Below are 27,420 nucleotides of genomic sequence, written 5' to 3'. Positions count from 1 at the left end.
ACAGTTTTTAGGCACTTATCAGTGTCAGATGTCAGTGCCAAAAATATTGCAGGACACAGTATGTGCCTGAAAGTATCCACAATGTCACTTTCAGCCTTGAAATACTGATTTATGAGCACATACTGACACGTTAAACTTTTAGTGACATCATCTGTATTTTAAGTTCACATTTTTTCTCATGACAGGCACTGCATTTTAATAACACTTTTTGAAAATTGGACTTTAATTGAGTAGTAAAATTTGTAGCTATTGCATTTTCAAAAATCCCAGTGTCTTTATAGGCAATTCAAACTGCCATCCTGATTGGCTCCCCTCATTAAATAATAGCTGAACTGTTTCCAAGTGGGCAGCATTAAACAAGGATGCGTCCAGCAGCAGGTTTAACTTATTTCAATTGAAAGAGGTGCTGCTGTTCATGACTAACAGCTGTATCACAACGTTATTTTTTAATTAGCCTTTGACTGACTTTCATTTATTTGTAAAAGGCAAGATAAGTAATGTTGTATTATGGAAGCTTGTTTGAAGACAACCTACAAATATTCCAAAAATACTAAAAATGTCAAGAAGTTTAAGAAATATTAAATGCCTATTATATTAACAGCACACTATAACCTACTTACTGAAAGCTTGACTGAAGTGCTGCACATCTGTCCTTTGGACTGAACAAGATCTATACAGCAGACTGCTGCCAAAGTCAAGCATTAACAGTAGTCTCCATTTTGCTGCCATGTCTTTTTGCATCTTACGCATATTAACTACTCTCTGTGTGAAACCTGGAGTCCAAGATAACATTACTTCTTATGAGAAATGCACCTGAAATGTGAGTGCAAACACACACACAGAGAAAATAAATAGAAACTTTATAGAGTGATCTTCCAATATTTCAGTTCTTTCTGCATTTCTCACTTTTCAGGAATGTCTTGAACAATAGCCTCTTTGAAAGAGCGAACCTCTTATCGAGGCACATATCCTAACATGCTAATTACCCACACAGTTTGAGTTCATTTATTATGCATGAAATAATCTAATATGATGACTGTGATAATTATGCGCACATAGATAAGATAAAAGAGTAGTAACCAATTATGGCACGGGAGTTGGGAAAAGTAATTATTCTTTGTAGTGGAAAGAAGTCTCGGTAGAGAAAAAGGGGGTTCGGTCTGTTTTTCTTTTTTTTTTACTTAGTACTGCAATTAACATGTGAAATCATGTCTACACTCCCTGATAATGTTTAAGGGATATTTTTGTGATTTAAAGTCTTATTTTTTAGCTGGCATTTCATTGACCAAAATGTAAAAATAAAGCTGCAGTAGACCAGAATTTGCTTCAGCGGCTGATATATCCACTTATAGTGATGTTTCTGTTTTAATTGCATGCGCTCACCCCCCCAGAAAACTCCATAAATCTGACATGTTTACATTACGACTTGAAAAGCAAAGCAACTAAATGTCTTGGTTTTCACCGGCAGTAGCAAATCAGAAAGGACACCAAAAGGAAGGAGTGGTGCTCAGAGTCAAGTACTCACAAATCAGACGGGTGTTGTAGAGTCATTAAATATTACCACTTCTAAAATCAGAGCTGGCATGCGGTTAGCCCGCACCACTGTACAAACACACTTAACACAGCGCAGCTTTCTTTGACAAATTATGCGCCTGCCACCACAAATCACAGGAAACAGAGACTCTGCAGTAATTTTGTTTCTCTGTGACTGTTTTGGCTCGACTCTTCTTATGAATTAAACTTTTATGTAACGGAATGTGGCGGCCTGGAAACGGTGCTGAATGTGGATTAATGTGTCGGCATGCTCACACAGACAGAGAAAGAAATGTTTTACGGTTGCTCATAATGTCTTTAAATGAGAACCAAACTTGACTGAGTCACTGCTGCAGGCCAGAATAAGGAGATACGGGAACGATAATTAAATGGGGGCAAAAGAGAAATTTTAAAACAGGTGCTAATGCAAAATTTGTGCTATGTAAAGGAGGACTATTGTCTCTCTGACCTCAAACTAAAACCCAACTTAAAGTGACTCAGAAGTGCACACGTCATGGTCACACTCATCGGCCGTCAACCGTGTCCCGGACCAAGTCTCCTGTGGACTCCTGTAGCTGACTCATAATTATTTGCAGAGTCCAAGCTTCAGGCCAAACACGAGTCCAGAACCATCCAGAAGACAGCTTTTAAAAACAATACTGCATCACTTTCGACAGGTTTTTCAAATCAGCTCAATTTCCATTTCCATCAGTGTCAATCCCGCCCTGTTTCAAGTACACACAGGTCTGAACAAAGGGACTAGCTCTCTGTGTGCTCTGTCACTTTAAACTGGAGGTTAATGTCAGTGGTGCTCATGTTTCCTTCCACACTCAGCAAAGTCATAATGTTCTAAATGCAATGAAGTGAGGAAAGGAGAAAGCAAGGACGATGGATACGGCTAAGACGGAAGCTACTGCATATCATGCTTTTCATATGAACAGCTGATGTCTAGAAAACATTTTCATGGATTTTTTGATGGATATTTTTTTAGAGGCATTAATCCATATTATTACAAGCTTGCAGTGAAAATGAAAATTACTTCAGCTCTCTAAAAACAGGTCATTCTCCGGTCTAAATAAAACAAAAAAGACATATGGACCATAAAGCCAGTTTTAACTGCTGCCTTAAGTTAAAGTTCAACAGGAGTATGAATAGACTGTTCTTGGTTGACTTCAAATCATTGATCGTCTCTTAGACATCAGTTTCAATATACTGCCAGGAATAAGTTCACCAACATGTTTTCAATATGTAATTTTAGAATAAGGCTGTTGTAAATGCTTAGGGTGTGTAAAGGACTCTGACAATTTGACACTAGATCTATCATATTGGTTCCCAAGTGTGGTGGGGTTTAGGTCCCAAAAGCTCTGGCTAAGATTAGGAAAGATTCAGGTTTCCACATTAATAAATAGACTTATCCTTTCCAAGTTATTCTTGGACTCTTTGATAAGTTGGCAAAAACCCTATCTTTCTAATCTGCATGTTTTTCTCCAAAACATAACCACCAAAATGATTATTTTATCATGGAAAGGAGATTACACTTATGAGCTGAAAACTCTAAGACAAACTCTATGATATGATGTAATGTACTCACCTTGATGAAGCAGAACCAAGAGAACATGTTAAAACAAGTCCTCTAACATATGAACAATACCCAGTGACTTCAGGGGCAAAAGAGCTCTGCGTGTTTTGTCATTGTCACTGGACAGTGGTAATCAAGGAAGTGCTTAATGCAGTATGCAATGTGTGTTTAGTATTGTAAAACTATGTACTTTTATTCAAACTGTGGTCTTTCCTTCTACAACCGAAAAAGCTATTTTGGTGCCTAAACCCAACCAAACACAAAAAGAAAGAATGTGGAGTTAAAAACGAAAGTGCAAAACCAGGAGAACAGAAGAGTTTCCCAGGAGAACTCCTCTCTGGCTGTTTTCTTCTCTTTAGAGGGTGTGTAATTATGTCATCCACCACCCCACCTAACACAGACTTTTGTAGGTTTTGATTGTTTTCCATGTTGAAAACTGAACGCTAAATAGTTATCCCAATGCATCAGAATTGAGGCTAAGTGAGGGTGGGTTAAAAAACAAATACTTGGTCTTTTTTTAAAGTGAGACAGGTTTTTACATCTACACATTTCTCCCATATCTAACACTCTGACTAATAAGACTCAGTTAACTATTTTCACACCCAAATTGTTTAGTCCCGACTTTGAGAATTTCCACTTTGATATCAACCAAAAATGAAGTGTGAGACTTCAGTAGACTGAGAAGTGGATCATGGTCAAATGTTGGTGGCTCCCAAATCAAACTGATCCATGATTTATTACTTTTCTTTTGATGTTTCAGCCTTTTACCAATTACAGGACGTTACAGCAGGCTATTGCTAGACCTGGAAAAAAGAAGCACAAGAGCAGAGGATGGAAACAAGTTTTATTTGAAATATGGTCTGATGCTGGTGGGGAAAAAATGGTGAATTGACCGATGAGATGGACACTTGGTTTTGTGGGGGGGGTTGTTGTTGTTGTTGAAGACAGATAACAGTTGAGCTGCAGCTTATTATTATCTTATTATTATTATTTTAGCAACTAAATATTCTATTGATTATTCCATAGCTGAATCGAGTAATCGGATAACAAAAGGTTTTGTCTTATTAAAAAGAAATAAAGTCTTTTAAGATGAAATCTCAGTGGTTTCCATTTTTAAAAATTCAAGGTTTTTAATAGTTTATCTGCATACAACATCTGTCAAAAAACTAAAGCCTTTCATTGTCTTTACATAACCTGTTAATTTTCTTTAATGCAAAAGAAAATAAGGTCTACATGCAATCTAAACTAAGGCATAAAATAAAACTGCCTTTGCTCTTTCTCCTTGGAGGACTTTCTTACATTAGTACGAGGCAAACAGAGTTCTATGTTGCATCTTTTTGATGTTCATCTGTGTGTGTGTGTGTGTGTGTGTGTGTGTGTGTGTGTGTGTGTGTGTGTGTTGCTGAAAACAGAGGCTCTGATCATTAATCATAATAAGAATCCTGTGTACACCCTAACAATCCTAGGTCACAGGCTCAGAGTATTACTGGCACAGGTACATTTTTATCAGCCTGTGAAAAACTACTTTTATTTTTATATTTTAAGTTTTTTTTTACTTTAAATATGAAAAGTAATGATGTATAAAGCCTTAAATATGGTTTAGTACACCCCTGCTTGCTGCTGGTATCACTACAATAGAAAGCATGACGCCTGTAGTCAGCCTACAGCAAGCTAATTTAAATATCGTATAGATATTGGAGCTTGCTAAAGATGTGGTTTGATAAAGGACTCCTGCTGACTGTTTCTAGTAAAGTTTTTAATAAGAAACAACTATTTCCGTGGTGACAACTAAATGCTACAGAGCCTTAGATTAAACAAAGCATGAAGCAAAGAATTTTCATAGAGGATTTTTTTTTAATAGTCGAATTATTCGAGTTAGAAAAAAATAGAAAAAAATATATGAATGACAGAAAAGCTATATCAGACATGTCTGTCTACAAAGCCAGTCAATATTAGCATGTATAGTGTTGATGACAGAATGCAGTATTTTACTAATATGTATATAGTTAATAGTTAATATTTTAACGTAATGTATTTTATGAATGTAGTTGCTAGGGGACTGGCCATTTTGGTAGGTTACTGTGTAGTTATATATATAAAATGTTATTTATACTTTACCATTAGCATCCCTTTGGATAAAAAAGCTGCTGAAATTCAGCAGCAGTTCGACATCCAAGATGGCTGATGTTTAGTGAAATATAATACAGGAATCAAAGAGTGTAGTGCTCCTTTCACATTTTAGGAGTGACAAGTCTTATGAAACACTGTGACAGATATAGCCTTCCCGTGGAAAATGAAATGCGCCTCGCCTGAAGCCTGCACTGTCATAAAATCATGGCACTTTTATAGCAGGGTACTGGACTATGTAAAGGAAGTCATTTGCAGCTAATAAGAGCGATTACTAAAAAGCACTGGGACAAATCATTGTGTCCTTGTCACTGCATAATGCCTTTACTAGTCTTACTAGTCTGCTGATAAGTCACAGTTTTTACCTAACGACTTATGTATTAACAAGCATTTCCCCCGGGTACCTTCAAAGACCACTTAGAAATTAACAGCAAGGTATACAAATGGATTTGAAGAGACGACTGCTTTTGTTCGACTCTAATGCCAAGAATAAAGGAACAGCTATAGACTGAGTAAAAATATTGTCCTTCAGATCAATGGTGTCCTAGAGTGCAGTAGGCTGAAACATTCAGATGAGTGGCAGAAAGAGCAACACACTTGAATAATATCTTTGGAGAGGACTGTGGAAAATGGAAGAGTACTCCAGTAAATAGCCATTTGGAGGTCACAGCTTTAGCGTTGGTGTATTTCTATTCACAGCGCAGCAGACTTCAATGAGCTGCTGTGCCAATAATCAAAGGAAGCTGATATCTAAAGATCATCAACCGCCATTTCAAAAAGGCTAATTTCCTCATCTTCTTGCCTATTGCCTTGTATCTCGATGTGTTGTTTTTTTTAATCTGTATATTAATTTAGCTGTAAAAAAACCCCAAAAACAACAGTGATTTGAGAAACAGCCTGAATTCTTGTGTACCTGGTTGTAAAACTAATAAAAGTAGGTCTGCATCACATAGAAGAGACAAATTTCTTCTTAATGGCAACTGCAGTGCTGAAAACCAGCTGGAGCTGTACCTGCAGTAAAGAGACACTGGAGTTTCAATAAAAACAGCAATTTTTGAAGCAACATAAATATAGTTGCATGAAGCAAATGGAAGCTCAACGTATCAGCATGCAACATATCAGTGCATGATGTGAGGATGGCTTTATCAAAATAAGTAACAGTTCTGAGGAAACTTAAATATGTTTTATAAAATATTGCAGTGTGGGAAATTCTCAGAAGTAGCAACAGCATTTTGGCCAATGCATTTATTCATGTATTCATTCTCAATATGCAGCCACATAGTACTTGGTCGGATTTACTCTGCTGTGATCTACTGTTGAATTCAAATCAAATATTTTGAACCTCACCCAGCTCAGCTGTTACCAGGACTCTCAAATATAATAAATTCAGGATTTGCTGGCAGGATTCATATTTCTCTGTGAGAAGCTCTACTCATTTATTCGGATTATCTACATTCCACCAGAGATAAGAAGCAAAGGCACAATGAGGTTCAGAGTCTTGCTAAAGGTCTTCAAATGCAGAATATATAATGTGCTGTAGCTAATTTGATTGTGTATATTATGTTTTAATTGTTTTCACTGCAAAAATAATGACATCAAAAGCAGCTGATATTAACACTACTGAATACTGGCGACATGAGAGAGAGGCCGCAGCTTGTTTCTGAAGAATCTTTGAAATACTTTTCACCCCCCAGTAAACAATGCGCATGCATCCTGCTGCTGGTGGAAAAACTAAGCTGTATTGGACTTTCCATTCTAAGCCACAACTTTGACTCATTTTAGGGAATGTGTCCCTGCTGGGCTTTCATTTCCTCTGTCTGAAAAAAGGAATGCGATCAGAGAACTGATGCTAAAATCATTATCTAATGACTAAAGCCCTTATTTGACTCCTTCCATGCTGTCGTGTTCACTGTTCAAGCACACATCTGCAATTGTTATGTGAAGAAGAGTATTTCTAAAAGTTTAAGAATGCTCTGCAGGGTGAACTGAATGTGCTACACACTATCATTCAGTGAACAGCAGTCTGGAGGCAGACATGGATTTTTCTTACTTTTTTCCAGCTGGAGATGAGCAGTGCTATACTGAGAGAACATTGTAATAACATTTTGTGGAGTAAAACAAGACAAGAAAAAAAGAGTAGCCTGTGTCGTGTAGACGAGTATGTAATACTCCACATGCTCATGTGCAATGGAATCACTTTTAGTTCATATTTTTTAAAAATAAATAAAGCAAACCAATCTATGCATTTAGATAGTCATTAGGAATACTGGTTTACATCAAGACTTTTAAGTAAGGTAATGACTGTATTAAAAAGGTGACTATGAAGTGTAAATGGTATCAAATATATATTAATCCATATTTTCTCACTAAGTTTATCTTAAAAATGCTTCCTTCATGTTTGCTTTTGCATTGTAGTTATTTGTAAATTCTACAAGACATACATCTGGAAACACTCATTGCTAAGGCACTAAGAAGATGTCTGTTGTTATATTGATCACCAAATGGCACTGGGGAGTAACCAGGTAAATATACTGCTGTTTGGTATTTTGATAAAAATGAAAATAAATATAAATGTTCTCAGTTGCAATTATGGGGCAAAATTTAAAATTAAATATAAATACCAGTCAAAATGTTAATGATTACCATGGGGTTATATACCACTATTCAGACTACATCATTTATTTATTGCTATTAAAGTAAAATGTTTTAATCACTTTTTCTGCCTCACACTCTTTTCATTGTTGAGGGTTTATATTAAAATATGTTTCAGCAGTACTGTATGCCGTTATTGCCCGATTCCCTTTTTAAATTAAATTACAGTTCTAATCAACGTGCCTATTCATTAGAGCTTGTTTATGTCTTTCCAGAAACAAAGTCTGTAATGTTGACAGTATATGGAGAATCGCTAAATTTGCCTGCTGTTCCTCTTGAAGCATAAATCAAGCCAATCCATCTCTCTCCGAAGCCCACTCCCCGGTGGCTTACTTAGAGCCGTGCCAGCACAGCACTGGCTGCGGAATGAGCATGGGTAAGCATGCAAGGGCTGTCCTTAACCTGTGCTATCTGACGATATAAAAAGGTCTCTGCCTCCTCCTGAGAGCAATAGGGATCAAGCAGGCTTAGTGGGCATGACCTACGAGGGCCCAGACAGGACCAAAACATGCAGCGCAACACAATTGTCTACAGAACTGCCGCGCTATCGAACATGAGAAAACTAGACTACATCACTTTGCTCATGGGCCAGAACAGGAGCTATATTCACTTCGCTGAGGATACCAGCAGACTAAAACCCTATGAATAATTCAAAACATCCGCTGTTTTTCCAGCCTGATTTTAAAAAGCCAGGCCCTCAAAAAAACAACAAATTAGATATTTCACAATCTGATTGCTAGAAAAAAGAATCCTGCAAAGTAAGCCCTATTAGTCTTACAAGAAACCCTGTGAAAAAAGAGAAAGAAAGGAAAAAGACTGTCTCCAAAAATGATGCACTGGCACCATGCAGGGTGGAATTAGCAGCAAAGGCGAAGAAAATGACAAGACATTCGCTCATGGTTTAATTTCCTCAATTGCTTTATGGCCATACATAAATGCTTAAATTGGTTTGTAACATATGCTCTCCTCGCTCTGTTTACTTCCTTCATTTAGTGTGACTGACTCACTTTATTAGTGATTATCCCCCAAAAAGCTGTAGGAATGCACAGCATCGCACCTCATCATGTAATTTACCCATATAGTAAGAATGGGAATATGCAAATGGTGCCAGAGTATTGTGCAGCCCTAAATGTGCCCCTGGGCTGCTTGTCCAATGACACAAATCATCAATTAAGATCTCAGCAGGGTTTGGTGGATAAACTAAATTGGCATTATTGCCTTTTGACAATATGTAGAGCTGCGTGGGGTACATGACAACAAAGAACAAACATCTCTGAGGGTGACTGGTAGTGATGCGTATCAACTCGTGAGCTTGCGTATTTGTGTACGCCATCTCGATCCATTCGCAGGTAAAATCATCTACTGACAAAGGGTGATTTGAACAGTGTAAAAGGTAAAAAGGCTTCTCTTGCTCTTTTAACAGCAATTCACAGAACAACAGCAGTTTCTTCCAAAGTGTTTACTTTCACAGTGGGTGCAAATTTAGCCCCTCGTGGGATTTCATGCTCAGCATTTTGCACCTGGCGAACGTGTCTGACAAAGGGACCTAAAGTGGTCCAAATCGCCATTGTGATTTCTCAGGGAAGCAGATGATTAGTAAACAAATGGTTCAGGCATATTTAATTAAGCTAATGTACTCTTGATGTTCACACTATGGCCTTAGTTATTTGGCCCTCAGTTAGCTTTGTATAGCCAGAGCATTTTACCACTGACAGACAACAACTGTGTCAGTTATCAGTTTGAATTTTATATTAAGAAAAGCATTTCTGTTTTTAAGTCACATGTGTTTACCAAATCTGCGCCTGCACCGGGGTGCCTGTATGAAATACTGCCCAAAGGAACACAGGAGTTGGCTGAATTTGACTCAAAAAAACTACTAAGACAGAGCAAATGACCAGCAAATCTGGGCCTCTCTAGCTCAAGGATGTAAGTTAAATCATACAGGCTCACGGTGCTGAAAACTAACTGTCTCACAGACAGTGTTTTGTGCCAGTCAAACAGCTACGGTGAGCAAAACCGTCATTCAAGCAATTGTGGAATAAAGAAGTCATCTGAAATAGAAAGTGGTGAGCGGCACACAAAGAGGGCCAGTGTTCAGAGTAGGGAGGTTTATGCAGGGCTGGGTAGGCTGAGTGTAAACTTTAGAGCTCACTTCAGTCAAAAATTCATTGAGAAAATAAGAAGTCAAAAATGCCCCCATTTGATGGCAACTACATTCAATTACTACATGTAATATATATGCTTTATATATTGTTTGTTTTTTTGTTTTCTTTTACTTTGAAAAACTGCTGCTACACCAATTCCACTGAAAAGCTGGGGTACTTTTGTAAGTCATCAGCAAAAAAATTATAATTTTAAAGGTAACTATAGTTCTCTTTTTCAGTTTGAGACTGAAAAACATGCAAACATCTATTTTTTTCCTGCAAACAAAAATAAATACACACACAAAACTCACGAGCATTAAGAAAACTAATAATAAAATTCTGTGAATTACATCAAATTGCAAGTGTGCAACATGAACCCCCCCCCCCACACACACACACACACACACACTTACACCTCGCCTAACTCGCTCAGTCAAAATAAAAGCATTTTTAACAGCGCAACAACGAAACTTCAACATCAAGAAAATTGCATTACATTACAACACAACACGCGTTTTGCACGTTACAGACACGCCGTAAAATGAAGTGTTAATTTGCGATTAATTAGAATGGGATGAAGCGTTCCGAAGCTTTTGACAAAGAAATCAAAGCAAACAGAACGCCAGCTTCCTGTGCGCTTTACTGCTTTTATTCACTTTAAACTATTACATTTGCACTAAAACATCCGCTTTATACATTAAAAAATCGGAGATAACCGCATCACAAACATTACCGCGACAATTTCAAAAATCCAAATGCCGCATCAAGCAAAGGAAAAAAAATCCACTGGTCTTTGAGTCCAGCACAAAAATGCTTCTCCTCTCCTTTCCCTCTCTCTTTTTTCACCCCCTCCTCTAGGCCCCCTCCCTTCCCTCAGTTTCTCGCTCTCTCTCTTTTTTTTCTTTCTCCCTCCCTCACTCTGTCTCTCTTTCCCTCCCTATCTCTCTCTCCCTCACTCTGGCCTGGCTGGCTGTCTGACTGTATGAATAATGTCCTGCCTTTTGTAATGAAGGGGGGGAAAAGGGGAAAAAGGACGCTGGAGTGCTGAAGCCCTGCTCCCATGCACTGACATTGAAAATGAATGACAGCTTACCTGCATGCCAATCTTCATCAGACTGACACTGGGCTGACAGCACAGCCTATACTCCTCCACACAGTCGCTGACGTCAGTCATGTCAGGCCCCTCCCACCTCCATCTTCATCTCCGCTCCCCGTTTTCCCAACACCGGGCTGCTGATGCCTTCCAGTGTCCATGGGAAATACGGCAATCAGGTGTAGGGCTCCAAACACACGAAACATCAAAGAAGAGCGCATTGACATTTGCGGTCGAGTTGCAATGGTGCAAAACGTTTAGAACAATCACAGTAACAACAACAGCAAACAACAGCTCATTTGAATAAAAAATCTAAAGAATTTAGTTGCTTTTGAATCAAGAGAATCAGTCTTGACCAGCTTAGAACACATAAATGTGAACATTTAAATGACATTTTGAAATGATTTAATATATGAACGCATTCAGTGAGCTCGGGCGGACTCTGTTATAAACCTGAAAAGTAAAGTGACCTACATCTGTTCAGCCATCCTCTTTGCTTTCAGTCTTTATACAAACATAATGTGACAGCCTTTGTCAGGAAAGTGTGTCCAGTTACAGGCAAGCTTGAACCTTTTTAATATAAGAAACCTAATTCACTGCGTGTTGATTTCCTGCTGTTCTAATCCCTACAGCTGTGGGCAGCTGCTTCAATGTTAAACATCTCAGTTGTAGTCACCACAGCACCACATATCCTCGATCTTTTTGTTATATCCTCACTTGTTCAGGTTTACCACTGATTAAAGTTCTTTGTTCAAACAGAAAAGACCTGAGTTTAGACCTGAGTTTAGACCTTCTTTATCGGAAATGCTCAAGCACCCCTGAATTTAAAAATAGAACCCCTAAAAAATGTTCTGTCATCATTGTCTAATTTTGCATTTATATTCCCACCTGGTCTACTGGACACAGTGCAGGTTATAACAAGCACGGATTTAGATGTCCAGTGTTCTTAATGTCATGATGTCACAGTGCACTCATACATGCTTCAACATCAACAGTGTGGATTTTTATTAATAGGTAAGATTTTTGTTATTGTGACAGAAAGAAGATGAAGAGGTCATTCCACAACACCACTCACTTGTGAAGATTGAAAACGCACATTACCTAAATATGTAAACATGCAAGGAAAAGTGTAAATTGTCCTGATAAAACAGGGTCATTATGTTATGTATACTTGCTGTCTAAATACCATCAAAAATGTTAACATAGGCTAGATTGTTAGAGTCTGTTAGCTATTTTTTTAGCTTTCTGAGCCTTGGGTCTGCTGGTATATATATATATGTGCTTTATCAATTTCCTATTTCTGTTCTGGTGAAACCGTGGTTCAGTGTTTGTTTACAGTAAGACTATCTAAGAGTGAATATGTAGTGAAAGCCAACAAAAGTTACAAAGCCATGGTAGCTTCTGCTTTGCTCATATTCATTAATAATGATTTCACATTCTAAATAGAACATATTAATTGATACAAACTGAATAGGATTCCCATCGCTAAACATGGCTTGAACAGGATGGATACCATTACAAATCTATTCTCCACTCTTGGATCAGGGGGCCTGATATCCTGCGTTGATCCTGCAGAATAAATGAAGGGTTTGCATGAATTTGGAAACTTTAGTGTAAAATCAACTCTACCAACTCCAGGTGTATGGGGTGGAAGAGTGATGTTTTTTTTAATGTTTTAATGTTTTAATTTTAATTGCAATTTAATTGAAGTAAACTGAACTGCCTGTACGTGGTTAAGAGACTGAAAAAAGAGAGTGACAAAAGGCTGTTCATATCTGCTTTGTTACAAATAGTTCTTTAACGTACCGTGGTAATTTCTGGTCAACAACTGAACACAACTGAGTCTTTGCCTTCAGTTTGCCTGCTATAACACTGGTGTTTCATATGGAAAACTGTGATTATTCATTCCAACTAACTGGGTTGATTTAAAGGTAACATTGTAATGTGCATTCCTTTGAACTGAGGGTTGTAAAGGTGAAAAGGACAGCAGCACATGTTTACAAGCAGAATATTCCGTTAATATTAATTGCAAGGAAGTCTGTGCATGTCATTATGATAGGTGGCTGAGCCCCCTTCAAGGTCTAATCCCAGAATCGCCCCTTCCTGGACACTTTGATACAAAATTGAAAGTGAGACGTTTGTGTGCGCTTTAATCTGTTTGACTGCAGTGAAAGTATAGAAAAGATCAAATCGCCCGATGGAAAGTCATGCAGGCACAGGCAAAACACGAAGAACGGTTTAAACTGCTCTAAAAAAAATGTAAATATCTAATAAGGTAACATATTCATAATTTCTTCTCGTAAACAGCAAAAGGGACCGCGGCATGGAACGCGCGCACTCGCGCGCTAGAATGCAGATGCCTTTGAATCGCGGACCTGGCTAGCCCCCTGTTGGTCACCATAAATATTACCCATAATAAATCTTAGCTTGGACTGCACGTGAGAGATTCAGTCACTACTATTAATACACTTTGTAGATCAAGGAGGAGAAAATTGTTATGAATAAAAACAGGAGTGGAAAATATGCCGGGCTACTTTGTGAACACGTCTGATAATCCCTTGGAATGAATGTGTTTTGTGTAAGACTGAATAATACTAATACTGTTTTGGGCTTACTCTGGGGATACCTTCAGATAAGTATTTATACAAGACTTTATGAGTGTTTCAAACACTGCTGGTTCATAAACTTTAAGGAAATCTACCTCAGTGAGCCGAACCTAACATAAGGCGCTGAAACATCCCCTGGCTATAATGCAAGGACCTGGCTGTAAAATGAGACCCTTCCTCGGAATAAATGGGGTAAAGTTCGACATTCGCATAAGAAGGCTCTGCTTCTTCTTCTCTGGTGTTGTGTGGCAGCTTCACAGTGGGGCTTGACGCTTAAGTAACGACGCATTTGATTGGTTAGTCGTCTGGCTCATTTATCCAGTTACATAACAGTTTGTTGTTACCAGGAAGCAGATGACGCCATAGAGAAAGCTTAACCGAAACTCGGCTCGTTTTTATATGAGAAATGGAGCCTTAGCTGGCAACATTAGTTCGCAACTGTGTCGGCCTGATATTTTAAAGCCGTCGGTCTCAGCATAGAAGCGCTAGTAGGGACAGCGAACTTACTTGTAAAGCAGTGCGTCGACTACTGTTAGCTGCGGCAGCTGTCGGTAGTTAGATACCGCACAGCGTCGTTAAGTGTACCATTAGCATTTTTCATAAATACAAAGGGTTGGGCGTTTGGGTGTGATGAGTTAGCTCCCTTAAAAACGTTGCTTTAAAATGGCAAATACTGTCCTTGAAGTCGGTACTGGCGTTTTCGTTATTGTGGCGGTCTGGATTGTGGCTCTTGTGTTTGGGATTTTGCTGCTGAGAGCGTCAGGGTCCGCTACGTGAGTGACATAACAGCACACACACAGGCTTAACTCAGATGGAATATATTAATATTTATAACGAGAAGCCTGGATAACATAGAGTTTATCTCAATGGGCGCCGCATTTCCTTTAAATTTGCGCCATTTGTCTCATAGGTGGGCTAGGGTCCACCTAGGAGATAACACGTTGTAACCACTGCATTAGTGAGGCTTCCTTGTAAATTCGACATACTCTTGCATCACACAGTAACCACAGTGTAATCCCAAAAAATGTCTTTCCACTGCTCCCTTTAGGGACCTGCAGCGGGTTATCTGGCTCATTTTCACCCTTTCCCTAGCATCCTCCTCTGTCCTTCAGTCCTCTTCACTACATCCATGAAGCCTCACTAATGCTTTTTTTTCTCCTGCCTGACAGCTCCACCTGAAATATCCTTTGTCCAGTGTATCCACTGTCCCTCCTCTGTACATGTCCCAACATTCTCAGGCTTGCCTTTCTAACTTTGTCCATCCTGGTCACTCCTAACAAGAACCTCAGCATCTTCAACTCTTTCACCTTCTGTTCTGCCTCCTGTCATTTTGTTAGCACTGGTGTCTTTACAGCCAGATGTATGTGATGTACAGCAAGTCTCACTTCCATCTTGGAAACATTCCCTTTCAATCTTGCTGCTATCCTTCTGTCACAAATCACTGCTGAAACTTGTATCCACTCAGTCCATCCTTCTTGCTCTTGTTTCTTCACCTCTTTGTGTACTGACCTTTTATTTGGATAGTAGACACCAGGTGTTTAAACTCATTTGCTTTTACTACCTGGACTCCTTACACCTTGCTTCTACTCTCTAGAGCACACCTCCACCCCTCCAGGCTCTTTTCCACCTGTTCCCTACTCTCACTTCAGATTACAATGTCTTCTATAAACATCATAGTCCACAGAAACCCCTGCCTGACCTCATCTGTCAGCTTGTCCAACACCAATGCAAACAAGAAGGGGCTCAGACCTTGAACCCATCTGTAATACCTATAATACCTGTAATACATGTCCTGCACCACCCTCACATACCTCTCTGTCACTCTTGACGTCCTCATGCAGTACCACAGTTCCTCTCTTGGAACCATATTATATACTTTCTATAAATCTAAAAAACACACGGTGCAACTCCTTCTGATTATCTCTATACATTTAGTCCCCCCCTTCAGTGAAGCAGCTCATCCTTCATGACTACTCCTACTTCAATATACTCTCGGCCTTGCATTCCTTCCACCTGGTCTCTTGCACACACAATATATCTACCTTATGTCTCTCTATTCTGTTAGCCACTTTACCAGTCATTGTCCCCAAATTTATAGTTCCTAGAGTCATTTCCAGATTTCTGTCTTTCCTTTTTCTGCCTCCTAAGTGCCCTATTATACCTGCTTTTTGGTCCCTGGAGAAAGGCACTGTATGATAAAGTTGACTTAATGCATTAATGCCAGTATTAGTTCACTGACTCGCAGCCACGCCCCATCCCCGTCAGCTGGGTTAAAATTACAAAAATTATAATGTCTCAAATATCATTAAGGGCTGGAGCTGGGTGTTTGAGAGGAGGCGAGGGACAGAGGAGGTGTTAAGTGCTCAAAAACAATCTAATTAACACCAAGGGAAGGGATTTTTGCACAGTCACCATGAGACATGCTGAGACATTGTTTTGCTTTATAGGCTACTCAGTGAGACCAGCAAAAATCCACTTTTCCATCAGAGTTTTAACAAAACACACGCTGCTTCACTGGTTGAGTGCTGCAGCGATACACCTTGCACTCCCTGCTGATTAACATTTGTGTATTTACTCAACATTGGACCATTATGCCACTAAAGTCAGTAAAATTTGAACTCCTGTAACACCAAACACTGTGCAATTACAGTAAAGTTTAAATGTGTGAAACATGGTGCTGTTTACTTGATTGGAAAGTTAACAACTTTTGAAAACCACAATAAAGGCTGCCATTGTTTAGATTGGTATTGGTTATGATGACATTAGCCTCAGGTAACCCTGCATGTCTTACAGATCATTAACTCAGTAGTGGAGACCTCATCCTCAATCCTCTGTCTTCTCAGGTTAGGAGTTCTTCCTGTTTTCTTCTTGGCTCTGACAATCACTTTGGTGCTGGTGTTTTTCCCCCGCAGCCCAGAGACACCTCTGCCTTTCAAAGATATAGAGGTGAGCTTAATTCACTAATCACAGACACGTTAACATGTGCACAAATGTAAAACAGTGTGTCGGTGTCTGTATCTTTGTTTATTGGATAAGTCAACTCAACTTCAAGTCTCATGTGCCGTCTGGAATAATAATTAGTATGATTTTACTCATATTTTGTTCACTAGTTTTTACTGTATATCTGCTGCAAAATCGATGTCAGGAAAATACAGAACACGATACCATTTATTGAAAATGTATTCATTAAAACAAAAACATATTTGGTGTTATTATATAACCTAGTTAGGGATGCATTGATTTACCAGTCACAGATCAGTACAGCAGTTATCCGCCATACTGACCAATATTCATCTCAGTGGCTTTCCGTGAGGTGAATATTGCTGATTTTCACCAATAATATTTCACCAGTAGCTGAATTTGAAGCCATGAGTGAGGCCATCTTTAAAGAGTTTAAGCAGAATTGAACCCTGCAACATGAGACTGACTTAAAACATACCAGTAAATCCACCAAGAACTGGTTGAAAACTAAGAAATTGAGAGTCCTGGGTTGGTGCCGTAAAGACCTATTAAAATGTTGAGATGACTATTGAGAGTCTGTCACCACTGATGGAATTCTACTGTATTGCAGAGTGATGTCAAAGACTGCTAGGTGACTACAAAAAGCATCTCTGAAGTTATTTTAGCCCAAGTCAAAGGGGGAAAACTAGCTATTAAGTGGTGGGTTAACTTGTTCCTCAGTTAGAACACAAAACAAGGTTCATTTTTGTTGTTTAGCTGCAAGCACTTGAAGCACTTTTTTCCCAGAGATAAATCAAAACAGGATTAGATATTAATTCGTAAACCTTTTTAAATAAAGAGCTGAATATTCACTGGGGTATCCAAATGTTTTCACATTAATGTATGTCAGCTGGCCAGTGTACTGTGGTATAAAAACTTGCATGACTTCTCACACAGAGATTGGAGTTTTTGAAAACACATGGTATGGAAAGAGTGACGCACATGTAAGAATATTTTGCAGACAAGTAAACTGGTAACAAAGATGGTGAGGAGGTGAATCACATTGCCCTAGAGCAAAGAAGAAAGAGCCGGTCATTGGTGGCTATGACAAATGGCTTAAATGAACAGCTTATGTTGTTATAACCCACACTTATGCACTATAAATTTACAGTTTGGCAATAAAGCCACGCACTTTACACTACACTATATATCTTTGAGTGCTTATGATATTGTGGGCTAGGCTAGACATTCAATAGTTCTGTATTTTTTAATTTTGAATTTTTTTTTTAGTATCCCCTCAACTGTAAAAGGCTGATACTACTGTCACCCTGCTAGGTGGGCAGTGTGGACAGGCAAATTTGTAAACGTGATAACTTGAGAACAAAGTGACATAGGATTTTCAAATTGATAACAGAGGTATATCTACTAGGAGGCTGCTCAGTTTCAGTTAGTCTGCCAGAGTAGGTTTGCTCATTTTAGTTTAGTTTTTATTATTTAAAAATGTTTGCTTCTGGTTTGGTTTTAATAGTCCAGTACAGTTCAGTTCAGAAAATCAGTACAGTTATTACAAAAAATAGCAGTTGATTCACAGTCTTATAGACATCAGCAGTCTCAATAAACACATCCATCAATTCCTTTTTTAATTTTATTTTACTTCATTTTCCAAGTTCACTGAATTTTTTGTTTTAATTTTTTTAAGAATCTATTTTTTTATTTTAGTTATTTAAAATCCTTTTTTTCAACATCTAGTTTTAGTTTTGTTTTAGTTTTAGTTAATCATAATAGAAAGTTGTGGCTCAGAGAGTCTGACTGCTGTAAGCATGGAAGTAGTGAGGTGACACTCATACGTAACACTCCATAATGCCTGCACTGTCACAGCCAGAGGGCAATGTGACTAAAAGAGCCCCTGATCAGTAGGTTGATCCACACCTGGTCCAGGTGGAGTCAGATTTATTAAGAGAACAATGCATGCAGGTATGTGTACATGTGTTGTAGAAATCAGATGTACTTTTTTTAAATAAATAAGTTCCCAGAACTTTACGATTAGTGTGTCCCTACTTGTGTTTCCTGCTTAATGACAACATAACGTTGTTCATTTGGAAATGATGGGGGTCTGCGATGTCATCAGTCTTGATGTAAGGCCATGTGGCATTCATTTCCAGCCAACGTTTTGGGTGCAGAGGGAAAAATGAGGATTTAGAGCCCACAAATTAACAGCAAGCTTTAGCTGAATGTTTATCTCATGTTCAATACATTATGTTAATTAATCAGTTAATTATAGTGCCTGCAATCCTAATTCTCAAAGACAATTTTATCATAGACGATGTTATTATGTAGAAAGGTGAGTTATATTTAGTTCTAAATGGCAAAGCTCTGATCATGCAGGGTTGTAAAGTACAGCATTCGCTACATTCATTTGTACTAATTAAAGATCTACATTCTAGTTAGCCTTAAGATGCAGTGAGTGTATATAAACAGCCGATCCAGAATGAAAGCTTAATTTTGCTGTAATGTAAGGCAGTATCTGCACAACACTGTATGCCTGTAAATAGTGTCAGTGTGTGCACTTCTGTGCATGTGCTTGTCGTAAAAGGCCTGGTCTGCTTTATCTTAGACCAGCAGCAACACAGAACAAACACTCCCCCATGCTGCCTCGGGGTCGTGCCAATAAGCCGGCTAGATCTGCCAAGCAAGCTGCCACCCCATAGAAATAGCAGAGCGGAGCTGCATTCTGGCCAGCTCATGTTTTATATCCTTTGTGCAAAGGCAGATACCAGACCAACAACAGAGAGAGGGGGAGGCAGCAAAATCAGACTTCCTGGTTTTCTGTACAAGGTTTCCAAATAAAATGAACCTATGCTGACTAATTATCACACACAGGTTTGCTTACTTCTCAAGTCATTATCAAGACGCACATTATTTCCCATGATTTGAGATAAAGAATCAAGTCCTAAAAAAGGTTCTGTCATCATCATTTTCACAAAAACCTCAAAACAGAAAGATGCCACCAAAATTCAAATATTATAATAACAAGATGCAAATTGCTTAAAGAAAAGAGAAGAAGAAAAAGAGGCGTGAAGGACGTCTTCATCTCCATTCTTTGGAGTATGTAGTAACACCTGTAGAAAACAGATCATCTACCCTCCCCCATAGGATCCAAAACGGTATTTAAATGAAGGCAGATATGCATGTTAAGGTAATAAATTGATCTACTGGGCACAGTTAGTGACTTTTTGTGTTTGTATCATGTTGTGATGTACGCTCCTTTTTAGCTAATACACACAAACACACACAAAAGTTTGTAACCTATCTGCAAGCAGAAAGATAAGTGAGAGAAAAGAATGTCTAACCTCCTGTTAAAGAAAAGTAAAATATCATAGTGCCAATTAGACCAGTCTTAGAGCATGGGTGGGGGTGGTTTGTACCACACCCCATAGTTCTCCCACCTCCCCCACTGCCTGCCTGCTCACACTGTGCGTCCTGTGGCACATTAATAAAACATGGGCCGCACTTTGGGCTCCTGCTTGCTGCGTAATTGGCAAATTAAAAAGTGAGATGTGTTAAATGCACCTATAAGAAACGGCATACATCAACCCCACCTCATGCACACCAGTGGGTTTACACGCGTGCGCACACACACACACCTTCTCTCATTCCACAGCAGACTCTGTGAAATCCTGCTTAAGACTGCAGTAGAACTGCAGCTCTCCTCCCATTATTTGGCTTAAGGGTGTTTTCTCCGTTTGTCTTCTTGTATTCATGATCCAAATTATAACATGCAGCCATTAATGAAGTGCGGATTAATCTTTTTGATGGCAAATTTTAAAAGTCCAAACTTCCCCTTATCCACGAAACAGCACCATCAGTGTGGCAGATGTGTTGTTTTTCTGAGCCCTGCATCTTGCTTGCTTCACATCTCTTAATTGACATGTTGCTTGGGTGAGCTGCAGTGCTGTGTTGTTGGTGTCCCTGCTGATCATCTGTCTAGATAGGGAACAGCAGGATTCCAAAATAAAGAGAAGCCCAAATCAGCATTAAGTTGTGTGAGAGTGAAACAACAAACATGTTTTCAATCACAGCTTATTCCGTGAACAAACATAGCGTCAGAGGTTTGATGACCAATTTTAGGCCAGTGGTTTAAAGTGACATAACCCTTCCAGCATGTTCAACCTGCTCCACCTATTGAACTGATTTTCTTGTTATGCTATCTGGGATCATTTTTCTATGTGTAAGATAATAATAAGCTGTGGCTGCATAAGTGCTAAATGTGCACAAGACTTCTTTTAATGAGAGTCTCTAAGCTTATATAATGACAGCTTTGTAACAGCAGGGACTCAGAGACAGCATTTAATATGAAAAAGTGCAGCTGGTTGTTGTGCAGTCTGTTAAAGAAGGTCAGTTTACCACAGATACCCGTGCATTACATCAAATTAATTATTGCATTAAAAGTGTCAGATAGTGAACTACTGGTATGGGGGAAATCGTTGATCGTTTGATCGTTTCCAATGCAAAGAGAAACAGCAGGGATTTTTTTGTCTACTGTTTGAACCCAAAAGTGGCTGAACCCATATAAGGTCAGAAGTCACACTATATACTGAATACTGTACTACCTGCTGCCTTCAATAGCCAGCCAGTGGTGAACGTGAGAGAGCGTAGGCCAGAGCCAGCAAGAAATAGAGCTGTCTCTATGCCTGCAAGTCACAGCCTGCATCATGCTTTTCTTCCATCTGCTATTTAACGAACTAAACTGAATGTTCACCAACACCAAATTAACTAGAAAGAGATCTTTGAATATTATATGTATTTATAGCATCACAGTTAACCAAATGTTTCAGACTTGTCTGAGTTATGGAGCGATGTAGTTGTCAGAAAAGGCTTTACTGTTCAAGGATCTCATTGTTGTTTCCATGGATGCTTTAAACGAATAGGGCTGAACAGATACTAATAAACTCCAAGTCATTTTTTCTTAAAGAGAGACTAAAAGCTAGTGTGGAGCCATATTTGTTCTGTATATTAAGGGAAAATGTATAGCATATGGAGCAGTGGTTTGTGCTTTGTAAGACTAGAAAAGCACCATACAAATGCTAGTCCATCCCGCTCCTTTGCTAGAGATACAGGTGCTCTTGATTATTGCTCATCGTTCTTCGTGTCACTGCTTACAACACCCATCAAACTTGTCTGAAGTAGGTGAAAGCAAAGATTGTGCCAGAATATGCAATGCAATCTGAATTTGGGGAAAAAATGTAAAAGTTGCAAAAAAATAGAAAATAAAAAAAATAAATCCAGCACCGATTTGGGGAATTCAGGGATTTCAAGCTACCTGAAACCAGATCAAACGATGTTACCTGCCAAATGCTCGCTTTTCGCTCTACCTCCACAGCTGACAGCAGTCATGAGGTTGTTGGTAAAGAAAGCCAGTTTAAGCCTAACTACAAAAAGAAATCCAGATAACTTTTTCTCTCCATAGAACAATTTAAGCAATGTTAAATTAGTGACCTAAATTTGATTTCTCACTGAGGAATCTAGAATGTATAAATATATATGGAAATATTTCCAGTTTAAAACAAAAATTGTCTTAATTCTCCTCCTACATCTCTCTGTGTGTGGCTATACTACATATTTACTTGTTCAGGCTTCATAACTACTGGATTAAAAATTTGCTGTGCTGCCACAGATCCTGTTGCTAAGCCCATGTATGAAAGTGAGATTTAAGGTAAGTGCAGAGAACTCTGTCCTCCTTCAGGAAAATCAACCAGGACAGCAAAGGAGCAAAGCGCAGTTAAATGAGATTAACATTTGGAGTCTCGTTGTGTGCCTAGTTGCACTTGAGCCTTTGTGAAAGCCCTATCATGACATCTAGTGGCTAATAGAGGAACTTTATGTATAACCCTGTGTTTTCCATACACTAGAGACTACAAACTTCTAATGGATTTACTTTCTTTCGCTCTGTAGATAGTGGACACCTTGTTCATCGGCCGCTATGTGCTTCTGGCTGTGGTGAGCACCATCTTTCTGGTGGCATTCTTTGTGCTGCTTCCCTTTCATTTCCTGGAACCAGTGTATGCCAAGCCCTTAAAAACACACTAGAGTTGGCGCCTGAATCACAGGCTGATTTACGCAGTCTGACAAGTCCTGAAGCCCCCAGCCTGCCTTCACAATAGATTGCAGAACACATGTGAATGGAAGATCCAGTTTTGTCTTAGCACTGCTGTTTGTGTCTTCATGATTTTGTATACAACAATATAAATTGATACATTTGGGTCGAGTTTTCATATTTTGTATCACTTAGCACAAGTAATGACCACATCCTATAAATTTTGATGCATGTATGGCACAAGCCAGTAGTTCTTTGTCATTCAACTTTTTCATCCAACAATAAATAAATAATTAAGTATGTGATTATGACTCTCAAGTTTTTGCTTCTGATTAATTTCTGCAGTACTCTACGGAAACTGATGATTGTGATGGTACATGATGCACATTTAGCCTGGAGTGTGCTAAGTGAAAATTGCTCATTAAACTTCTCGACATATTTTACACGATCTGCCATTTACAACTGCCTGAAGCTGGAAGTTCTTCAAACAGACCGACTGATGTGGTGCCAGTAAAAAAAATCTATAATTTGATTGATAACCAGAAAAAAAGTCATGGATTTGTCAGCGAAATTATTCAGTATGCTTTTGTTTTGTATTGTCAATAATATTTCTGGACCGGATACATTTTTAGTTCGATGCATCGACCATTTTTGTAGCCTACATCTTCTTGGTTAATTTAGTTCCACTGAATTTATCTCAGTCTCAGACAGTTTCATGTATATATTTGGCAATAAAAAAGTACTGTGTACTGTGTAGCTCAAAAGTATACTATATGAATTGTGTCTTCCAGAGAAGCGTTTCTAAATTGGACAGTTGAAAAAGCTTAAATAGGCAAACTATAATTAGACTTTGCAATGCAAAAAATAAACTGGTAACTATATTAGGAGGAGCTTTTTTGCCTGTAAAACAGGCCAGTCAGGTTTACTTTAACCTAGCACCAGTTGCTGAACATAAGCTTGCCCAGCTATCAGGGAACACCAAGAACTGATCGTGATGCAGGCTGGTTGTTGGAGGATTTTGCTGCAGCAGTGTCTAGTGACCACAGACGTGGACTGAGTGCTCTGACGTGGAACAGACATTAAAGAAAGCTGGGTTAGGAAAAAAGACTCCAGACACGCTCTTGGAGATTAGCTATTGAGGATAGCAATGATACTCTTCTAGACTAAAATTTTCTAAATACACATTTAAATCATTAAGTCAATCCTATCATATCCTGTAAAGTGTTGTCAGTACATTGAAGAACAGGGGGATGCATTCACACGATTCCACGGGGTTGCAATAAGCAGATGATTCCATAGAGTAATGAGCTTTTGCAGTCCAGAGGCTCAATTATAAACACTTACCCCCCTCCCGCCTCCATTTTAAAAGTGTGAAGCCTGAGGAGACGTGGAGTGGAATTCCAACCAGGCCGATGAAAGAGAATCTAATGAATCAAAACCAATCCTATTAGTTCCAGCCCACATCTCCATACCGTGGTCCTTTTTCTGCATAACAATCCACTGCATGATTTCGCACAACCTGGGGAACTGGGGGGGATTTCATCACGGTGGGGTAAGGGATCCGAAACCTTTCAACCTGGAGGGACTTGTTGGCTGTAATTGACCGCATGAATACCACAAAACATGATCTTAGCCCGGGCAGAAAATGCCACTGAGTGTCTTTAAAAGCAGTGAAATTGAAGAAGAGGCTTAGCTGGCAAAGACCTTCACTTTAACTTGATTGAAAACTTTTTGGATCTGTTCCTTTTACTTATCAACAAAATGGTCTTTTTGAGAATATTCCGCTGCAGTTTCTGTTTCAAGGTCATAATGCAAAAGGTATTTACACCAATTCCTCACTGCCTTTGCAGCCTCCACGCTCAAGGTTTTACATTCCCTGAAGTCTGGGCCTTGAAGAAGTCAGTATTCCCTGGCTCTCATTTTCACACACCCTCTCACTCTACCTCACCTTTTTAGTCTTTCTCTATCCTCTATCCTTTCCTCATTTTAATTTTTGCTGCTAAACTCCATCTCTGGGGAGTGGGAAAATGAGCAGAACAAAGGATGTGGGGGTTTAAGGATCATTTGGAGCTGGGAGATGCAGTCTTTGTGGCGCAGCCAGCTGGACATATAAAGAGATGGGGGGTGGGAGAGATACAGAAAGAGAAAGCTATGCAAGGGCAAAGAGGTGTGAGCGTGGTTTTGAAACTGCAGAGGGGCTGGATGCTCTCCTTAGGGTAGATCCTGCATTTAGATGCACTCAAGCAGAACTTCTGGCTTGCCCTTCACATCCTTAGCCATCTTTGTTTGTGATATGGACACTGTCACCACCCCACCTAGCTCCCACAACACTCACAATCCATTAAAGATTTCAGGCAAAGTTGATGCACTTATCCCAAAAGAATGACATTCAGTTTGTGTTAAATCAAGCAGATGGCAATGTTTGCTATCCTTTCAGCAAGTTTGGTAAATAAAGCCTGATGAGTCTTTCAAAGGGAAACATGAGCAGGGCCATTTTAAGTCCTTATAAAGTCTTGAATTAGATAAGGACTGATTAGCCAACATGGGTGTCTGGCAGGGTCTGTTGAAGACACTAGAGTTCACTGTCTGAGGCTTTCACTGAGGTATGAGAGAGTTTGTGATAGAATGTGAAAATGAACCAAAGCCTTGTCGCCCAAGCAACAAACTATGCAGTTTTGGGGCCAAGAAGAGGGCTTTTTTTTCTCAGCACTGCCTGGTTGTGCTCTATTGTGCACTTTTGTATATCGCTAGGGGATGCTATAATTGCAATACACACTAGGGGGGCAAAATCCTCAAACTGAGATCCTAGTGTGGATTTAGCCTTTTACCTCTTGCTCAGGAATGAATTAATGCAAACCTCTTTCCTTTGGTAACAGGATGGTGGCCCAAATTAGGGGTCAGGTTGCCCACGAACAGCCCTCTGCTGTTTGAACATGACATCTCATTGAAGGCCAAAGCTTGGCCTATTTTAAATTCTGACAGTGCTGAAGACCTTATTGAATATTAGCTGGGCGTAGAAAGGCAATGGCTACAGAGATCAAAGGCCACATGGGGGGCCTTGGTATTGCACAGAACATGCTTAGCTGTTACCAAAGTCACCTGTGCTGTGAGCTTTGGAAGCCATCCCAAAAACTTAATTGTGTTCATCTGGACTTGGTGCTTTCAGTGGGAGAAATGTTTCATCACTCATCTGAGTGACTTCTTCAGTCTCCATTCTGTTGGCTATATGTAGCCAGTCTTAGTTTTTAACTGCCTTGTGGCACACATATTCAGATATTCCAGGGTTTATGGGTTTGTGGGATTTTTTTTTTTTTGTAATATAGGAACAATTTTTAGTCACAAAACAAACTTTGATGCTTCAAGTTGACTTTTTTGGATGTTTTTTAGAGCAAGAAATGAACATATTTGTCAGGATAGAGGTGGTGACTGATGGGAAGGCCAACAGATGGCACATCAGAAAGATCAAATGGTATCACATTGAGTTTCTGATAGTCAGCATGTATTAAACATTTAATGATGTTGCAATCTGCAGTAATTCTGATGTTTCTATACAGTGTATGATTGGTCATAACAGAAAGTGTAAAGATAATTTTTTTTCTGTAGGAAACACAGTGACAAATGCACTTGTACAGTGCAGTCTGGATCTGATGGAGAGCTGTGTTGCCAGTCAACTTGAAAATAATTATAACCAATCTTCTAGCAAAATTCTTTATCTTTATTCACGCAGTATTTTTATACTTTGCCTAGGCAATGAAAGGCCCATCACAGGCATGAGAGAAATACACCGAATGTGTCTGAGTTCACAATTTGTAATTTGTTTGTCACAAACTACAGATATACTGCAAGGAAGCGGTACAACGCAGAAAAAAATGGCCCAAGCTGCTACCTATCTGTGCTTCTCTGTTTGGAAGCCCATTTGTTTTTGTTGATAGGTTGATGTAATGCAAATCAAATCAGGAGTGTATTCTTTGTGCACTCTGGGAGGCCACTCAAAGCAGGCAAACTGACTGCGTTTCATTGCAAGCAGAACATTCTGACAAGGTTGACTTGGTACTTTTGTTTGCGTCTTGTGGGCGAGCCAAGATGATGTATGAGACTCATACTGTGCAGACAGGCAGCTACAAATTTGCTTGGCTACTTGGCTGGTGGGAGGTTGGGTAGGGAGTGTACGGTGGTGTTGATGGTGGTATGGGGTGTGTGTTGTGTGTGTGTGTGTGTGTGTGTGTGTGTGTGTGTGTGTGTGTGTGTGTGTGTGTGTGTGTGTGTGTGGTGGGGGGGTCACATTAAAGCAAAGCAGTGAGAGAAAAAGGAGTCTTTGTACCCATTTTGTCTTTTTTTTAAGCTATTGTTTGTCAAGCGACGCAGCATTCCTCTGGTGTTATAATTCACAATTGAGCATGTGAACTTAAAATGATATTTCAGATGTGCCTTTGAGCAGTCCAAATAAAGGTTTCTCTAATATCTGACAAAATGAAATAACTTTCTGTCTGTTGTTGTGCATTTTCTGAAAGTTGTAAGATCTTCTCAGCCTCAGAATGATTAAAATAGGTCCAGTTATTCTGTTTATGAGATGATCTCCATATTCAGACACTGTTCCGCTGCATTTCATCAGTCAATAGGTAGACATTTGATTAATGAAAGTGACCTGACTT

The 27,420-nt window shown here is 39.2% G+C and overlaps 2 protein-coding genes across 3 annotated transcripts in view; one reads left to right on the top strand and one right to left on the bottom strand.

Moving 5' to 3' along the window:
• The window catches only part of pknox2 (pbx/knotted 1 homeobox 2), a 97,600-nt gene extending 86,345 nt beyond the window's left edge, over positions 1 to 11,255 (bottom strand). For both annotated transcript variants that reach the window (XM_005454560.4, XM_003449813.5), the window contains exon 1: positions 11,129 to 11,255. The gene's annotated coding sequence lies outside the window, so the exon portion shown is untranslated. The remainder of the gene's footprint in view (positions 1 to 11,128) is intronic.
• Positions 11,256 to 14,061: 2,806 nt separating this feature from the next.
• On the top strand, positions 14,062 to 23,073 carry tmem218 (transmembrane protein 218). Its single transcript, XM_003449794.3, has 3 exons — positions 14,062 to 14,507; positions 16,578 to 16,680; positions 22,627 to 23,073. Exons 1-3 carry the CDS (start codon positions 14,398 to 14,400, stop codon positions 22,759 to 22,761), a joined length of 348 nt encoding a protein of 115 aa, XP_003449842.1. The 5' UTR covers positions 14,062 to 14,397; the 3' UTR covers positions 22,762 to 23,073.
• Positions 23,074 to 27,420: the final 4,347 nt, after the last annotated feature.

The sequence above is a fragment of the Oreochromis niloticus genome, linkage group LG10 (genome assembly GCF_001858045.2).
Source record: "Oreochromis niloticus isolate F11D_XX linkage group LG10, O_niloticus_UMD_NMBU, whole genome shotgun sequence".
Taxonomy (NCBI): domain Eukaryota; kingdom Metazoa; phylum Chordata; class Actinopteri; order Cichliformes; family Cichlidae; genus Oreochromis; species Oreochromis niloticus.
This window is presented reverse-complemented; position numbering and strand designations above follow the sequence as displayed.

Bases quoted from the DNA above. Each gene is read 5' to 3' on its own strand.
- tmem218 (XM_003449794.3), top strand. From the start codon at position 14,398: ATGGCAAATACTGTCCTTGAAGTCGGTACTGGCGTTTTCGTTATTGTG. The intron at 14,508-16,577 runs GTGAGTGACATA...CTGTCTTCTCAG, and splicing joins AGAGCGTCAGGGTCCGCTAC to GTTAGGAGTTCTTCCTGTTT. The intron at 16,681-22,626 runs GTGAGCTTAATT...TTCGCTCTGTAG, and splicing joins TGCCTTTCAAAGATATAGAG to ATAGTGGACACCTTGTTCAT.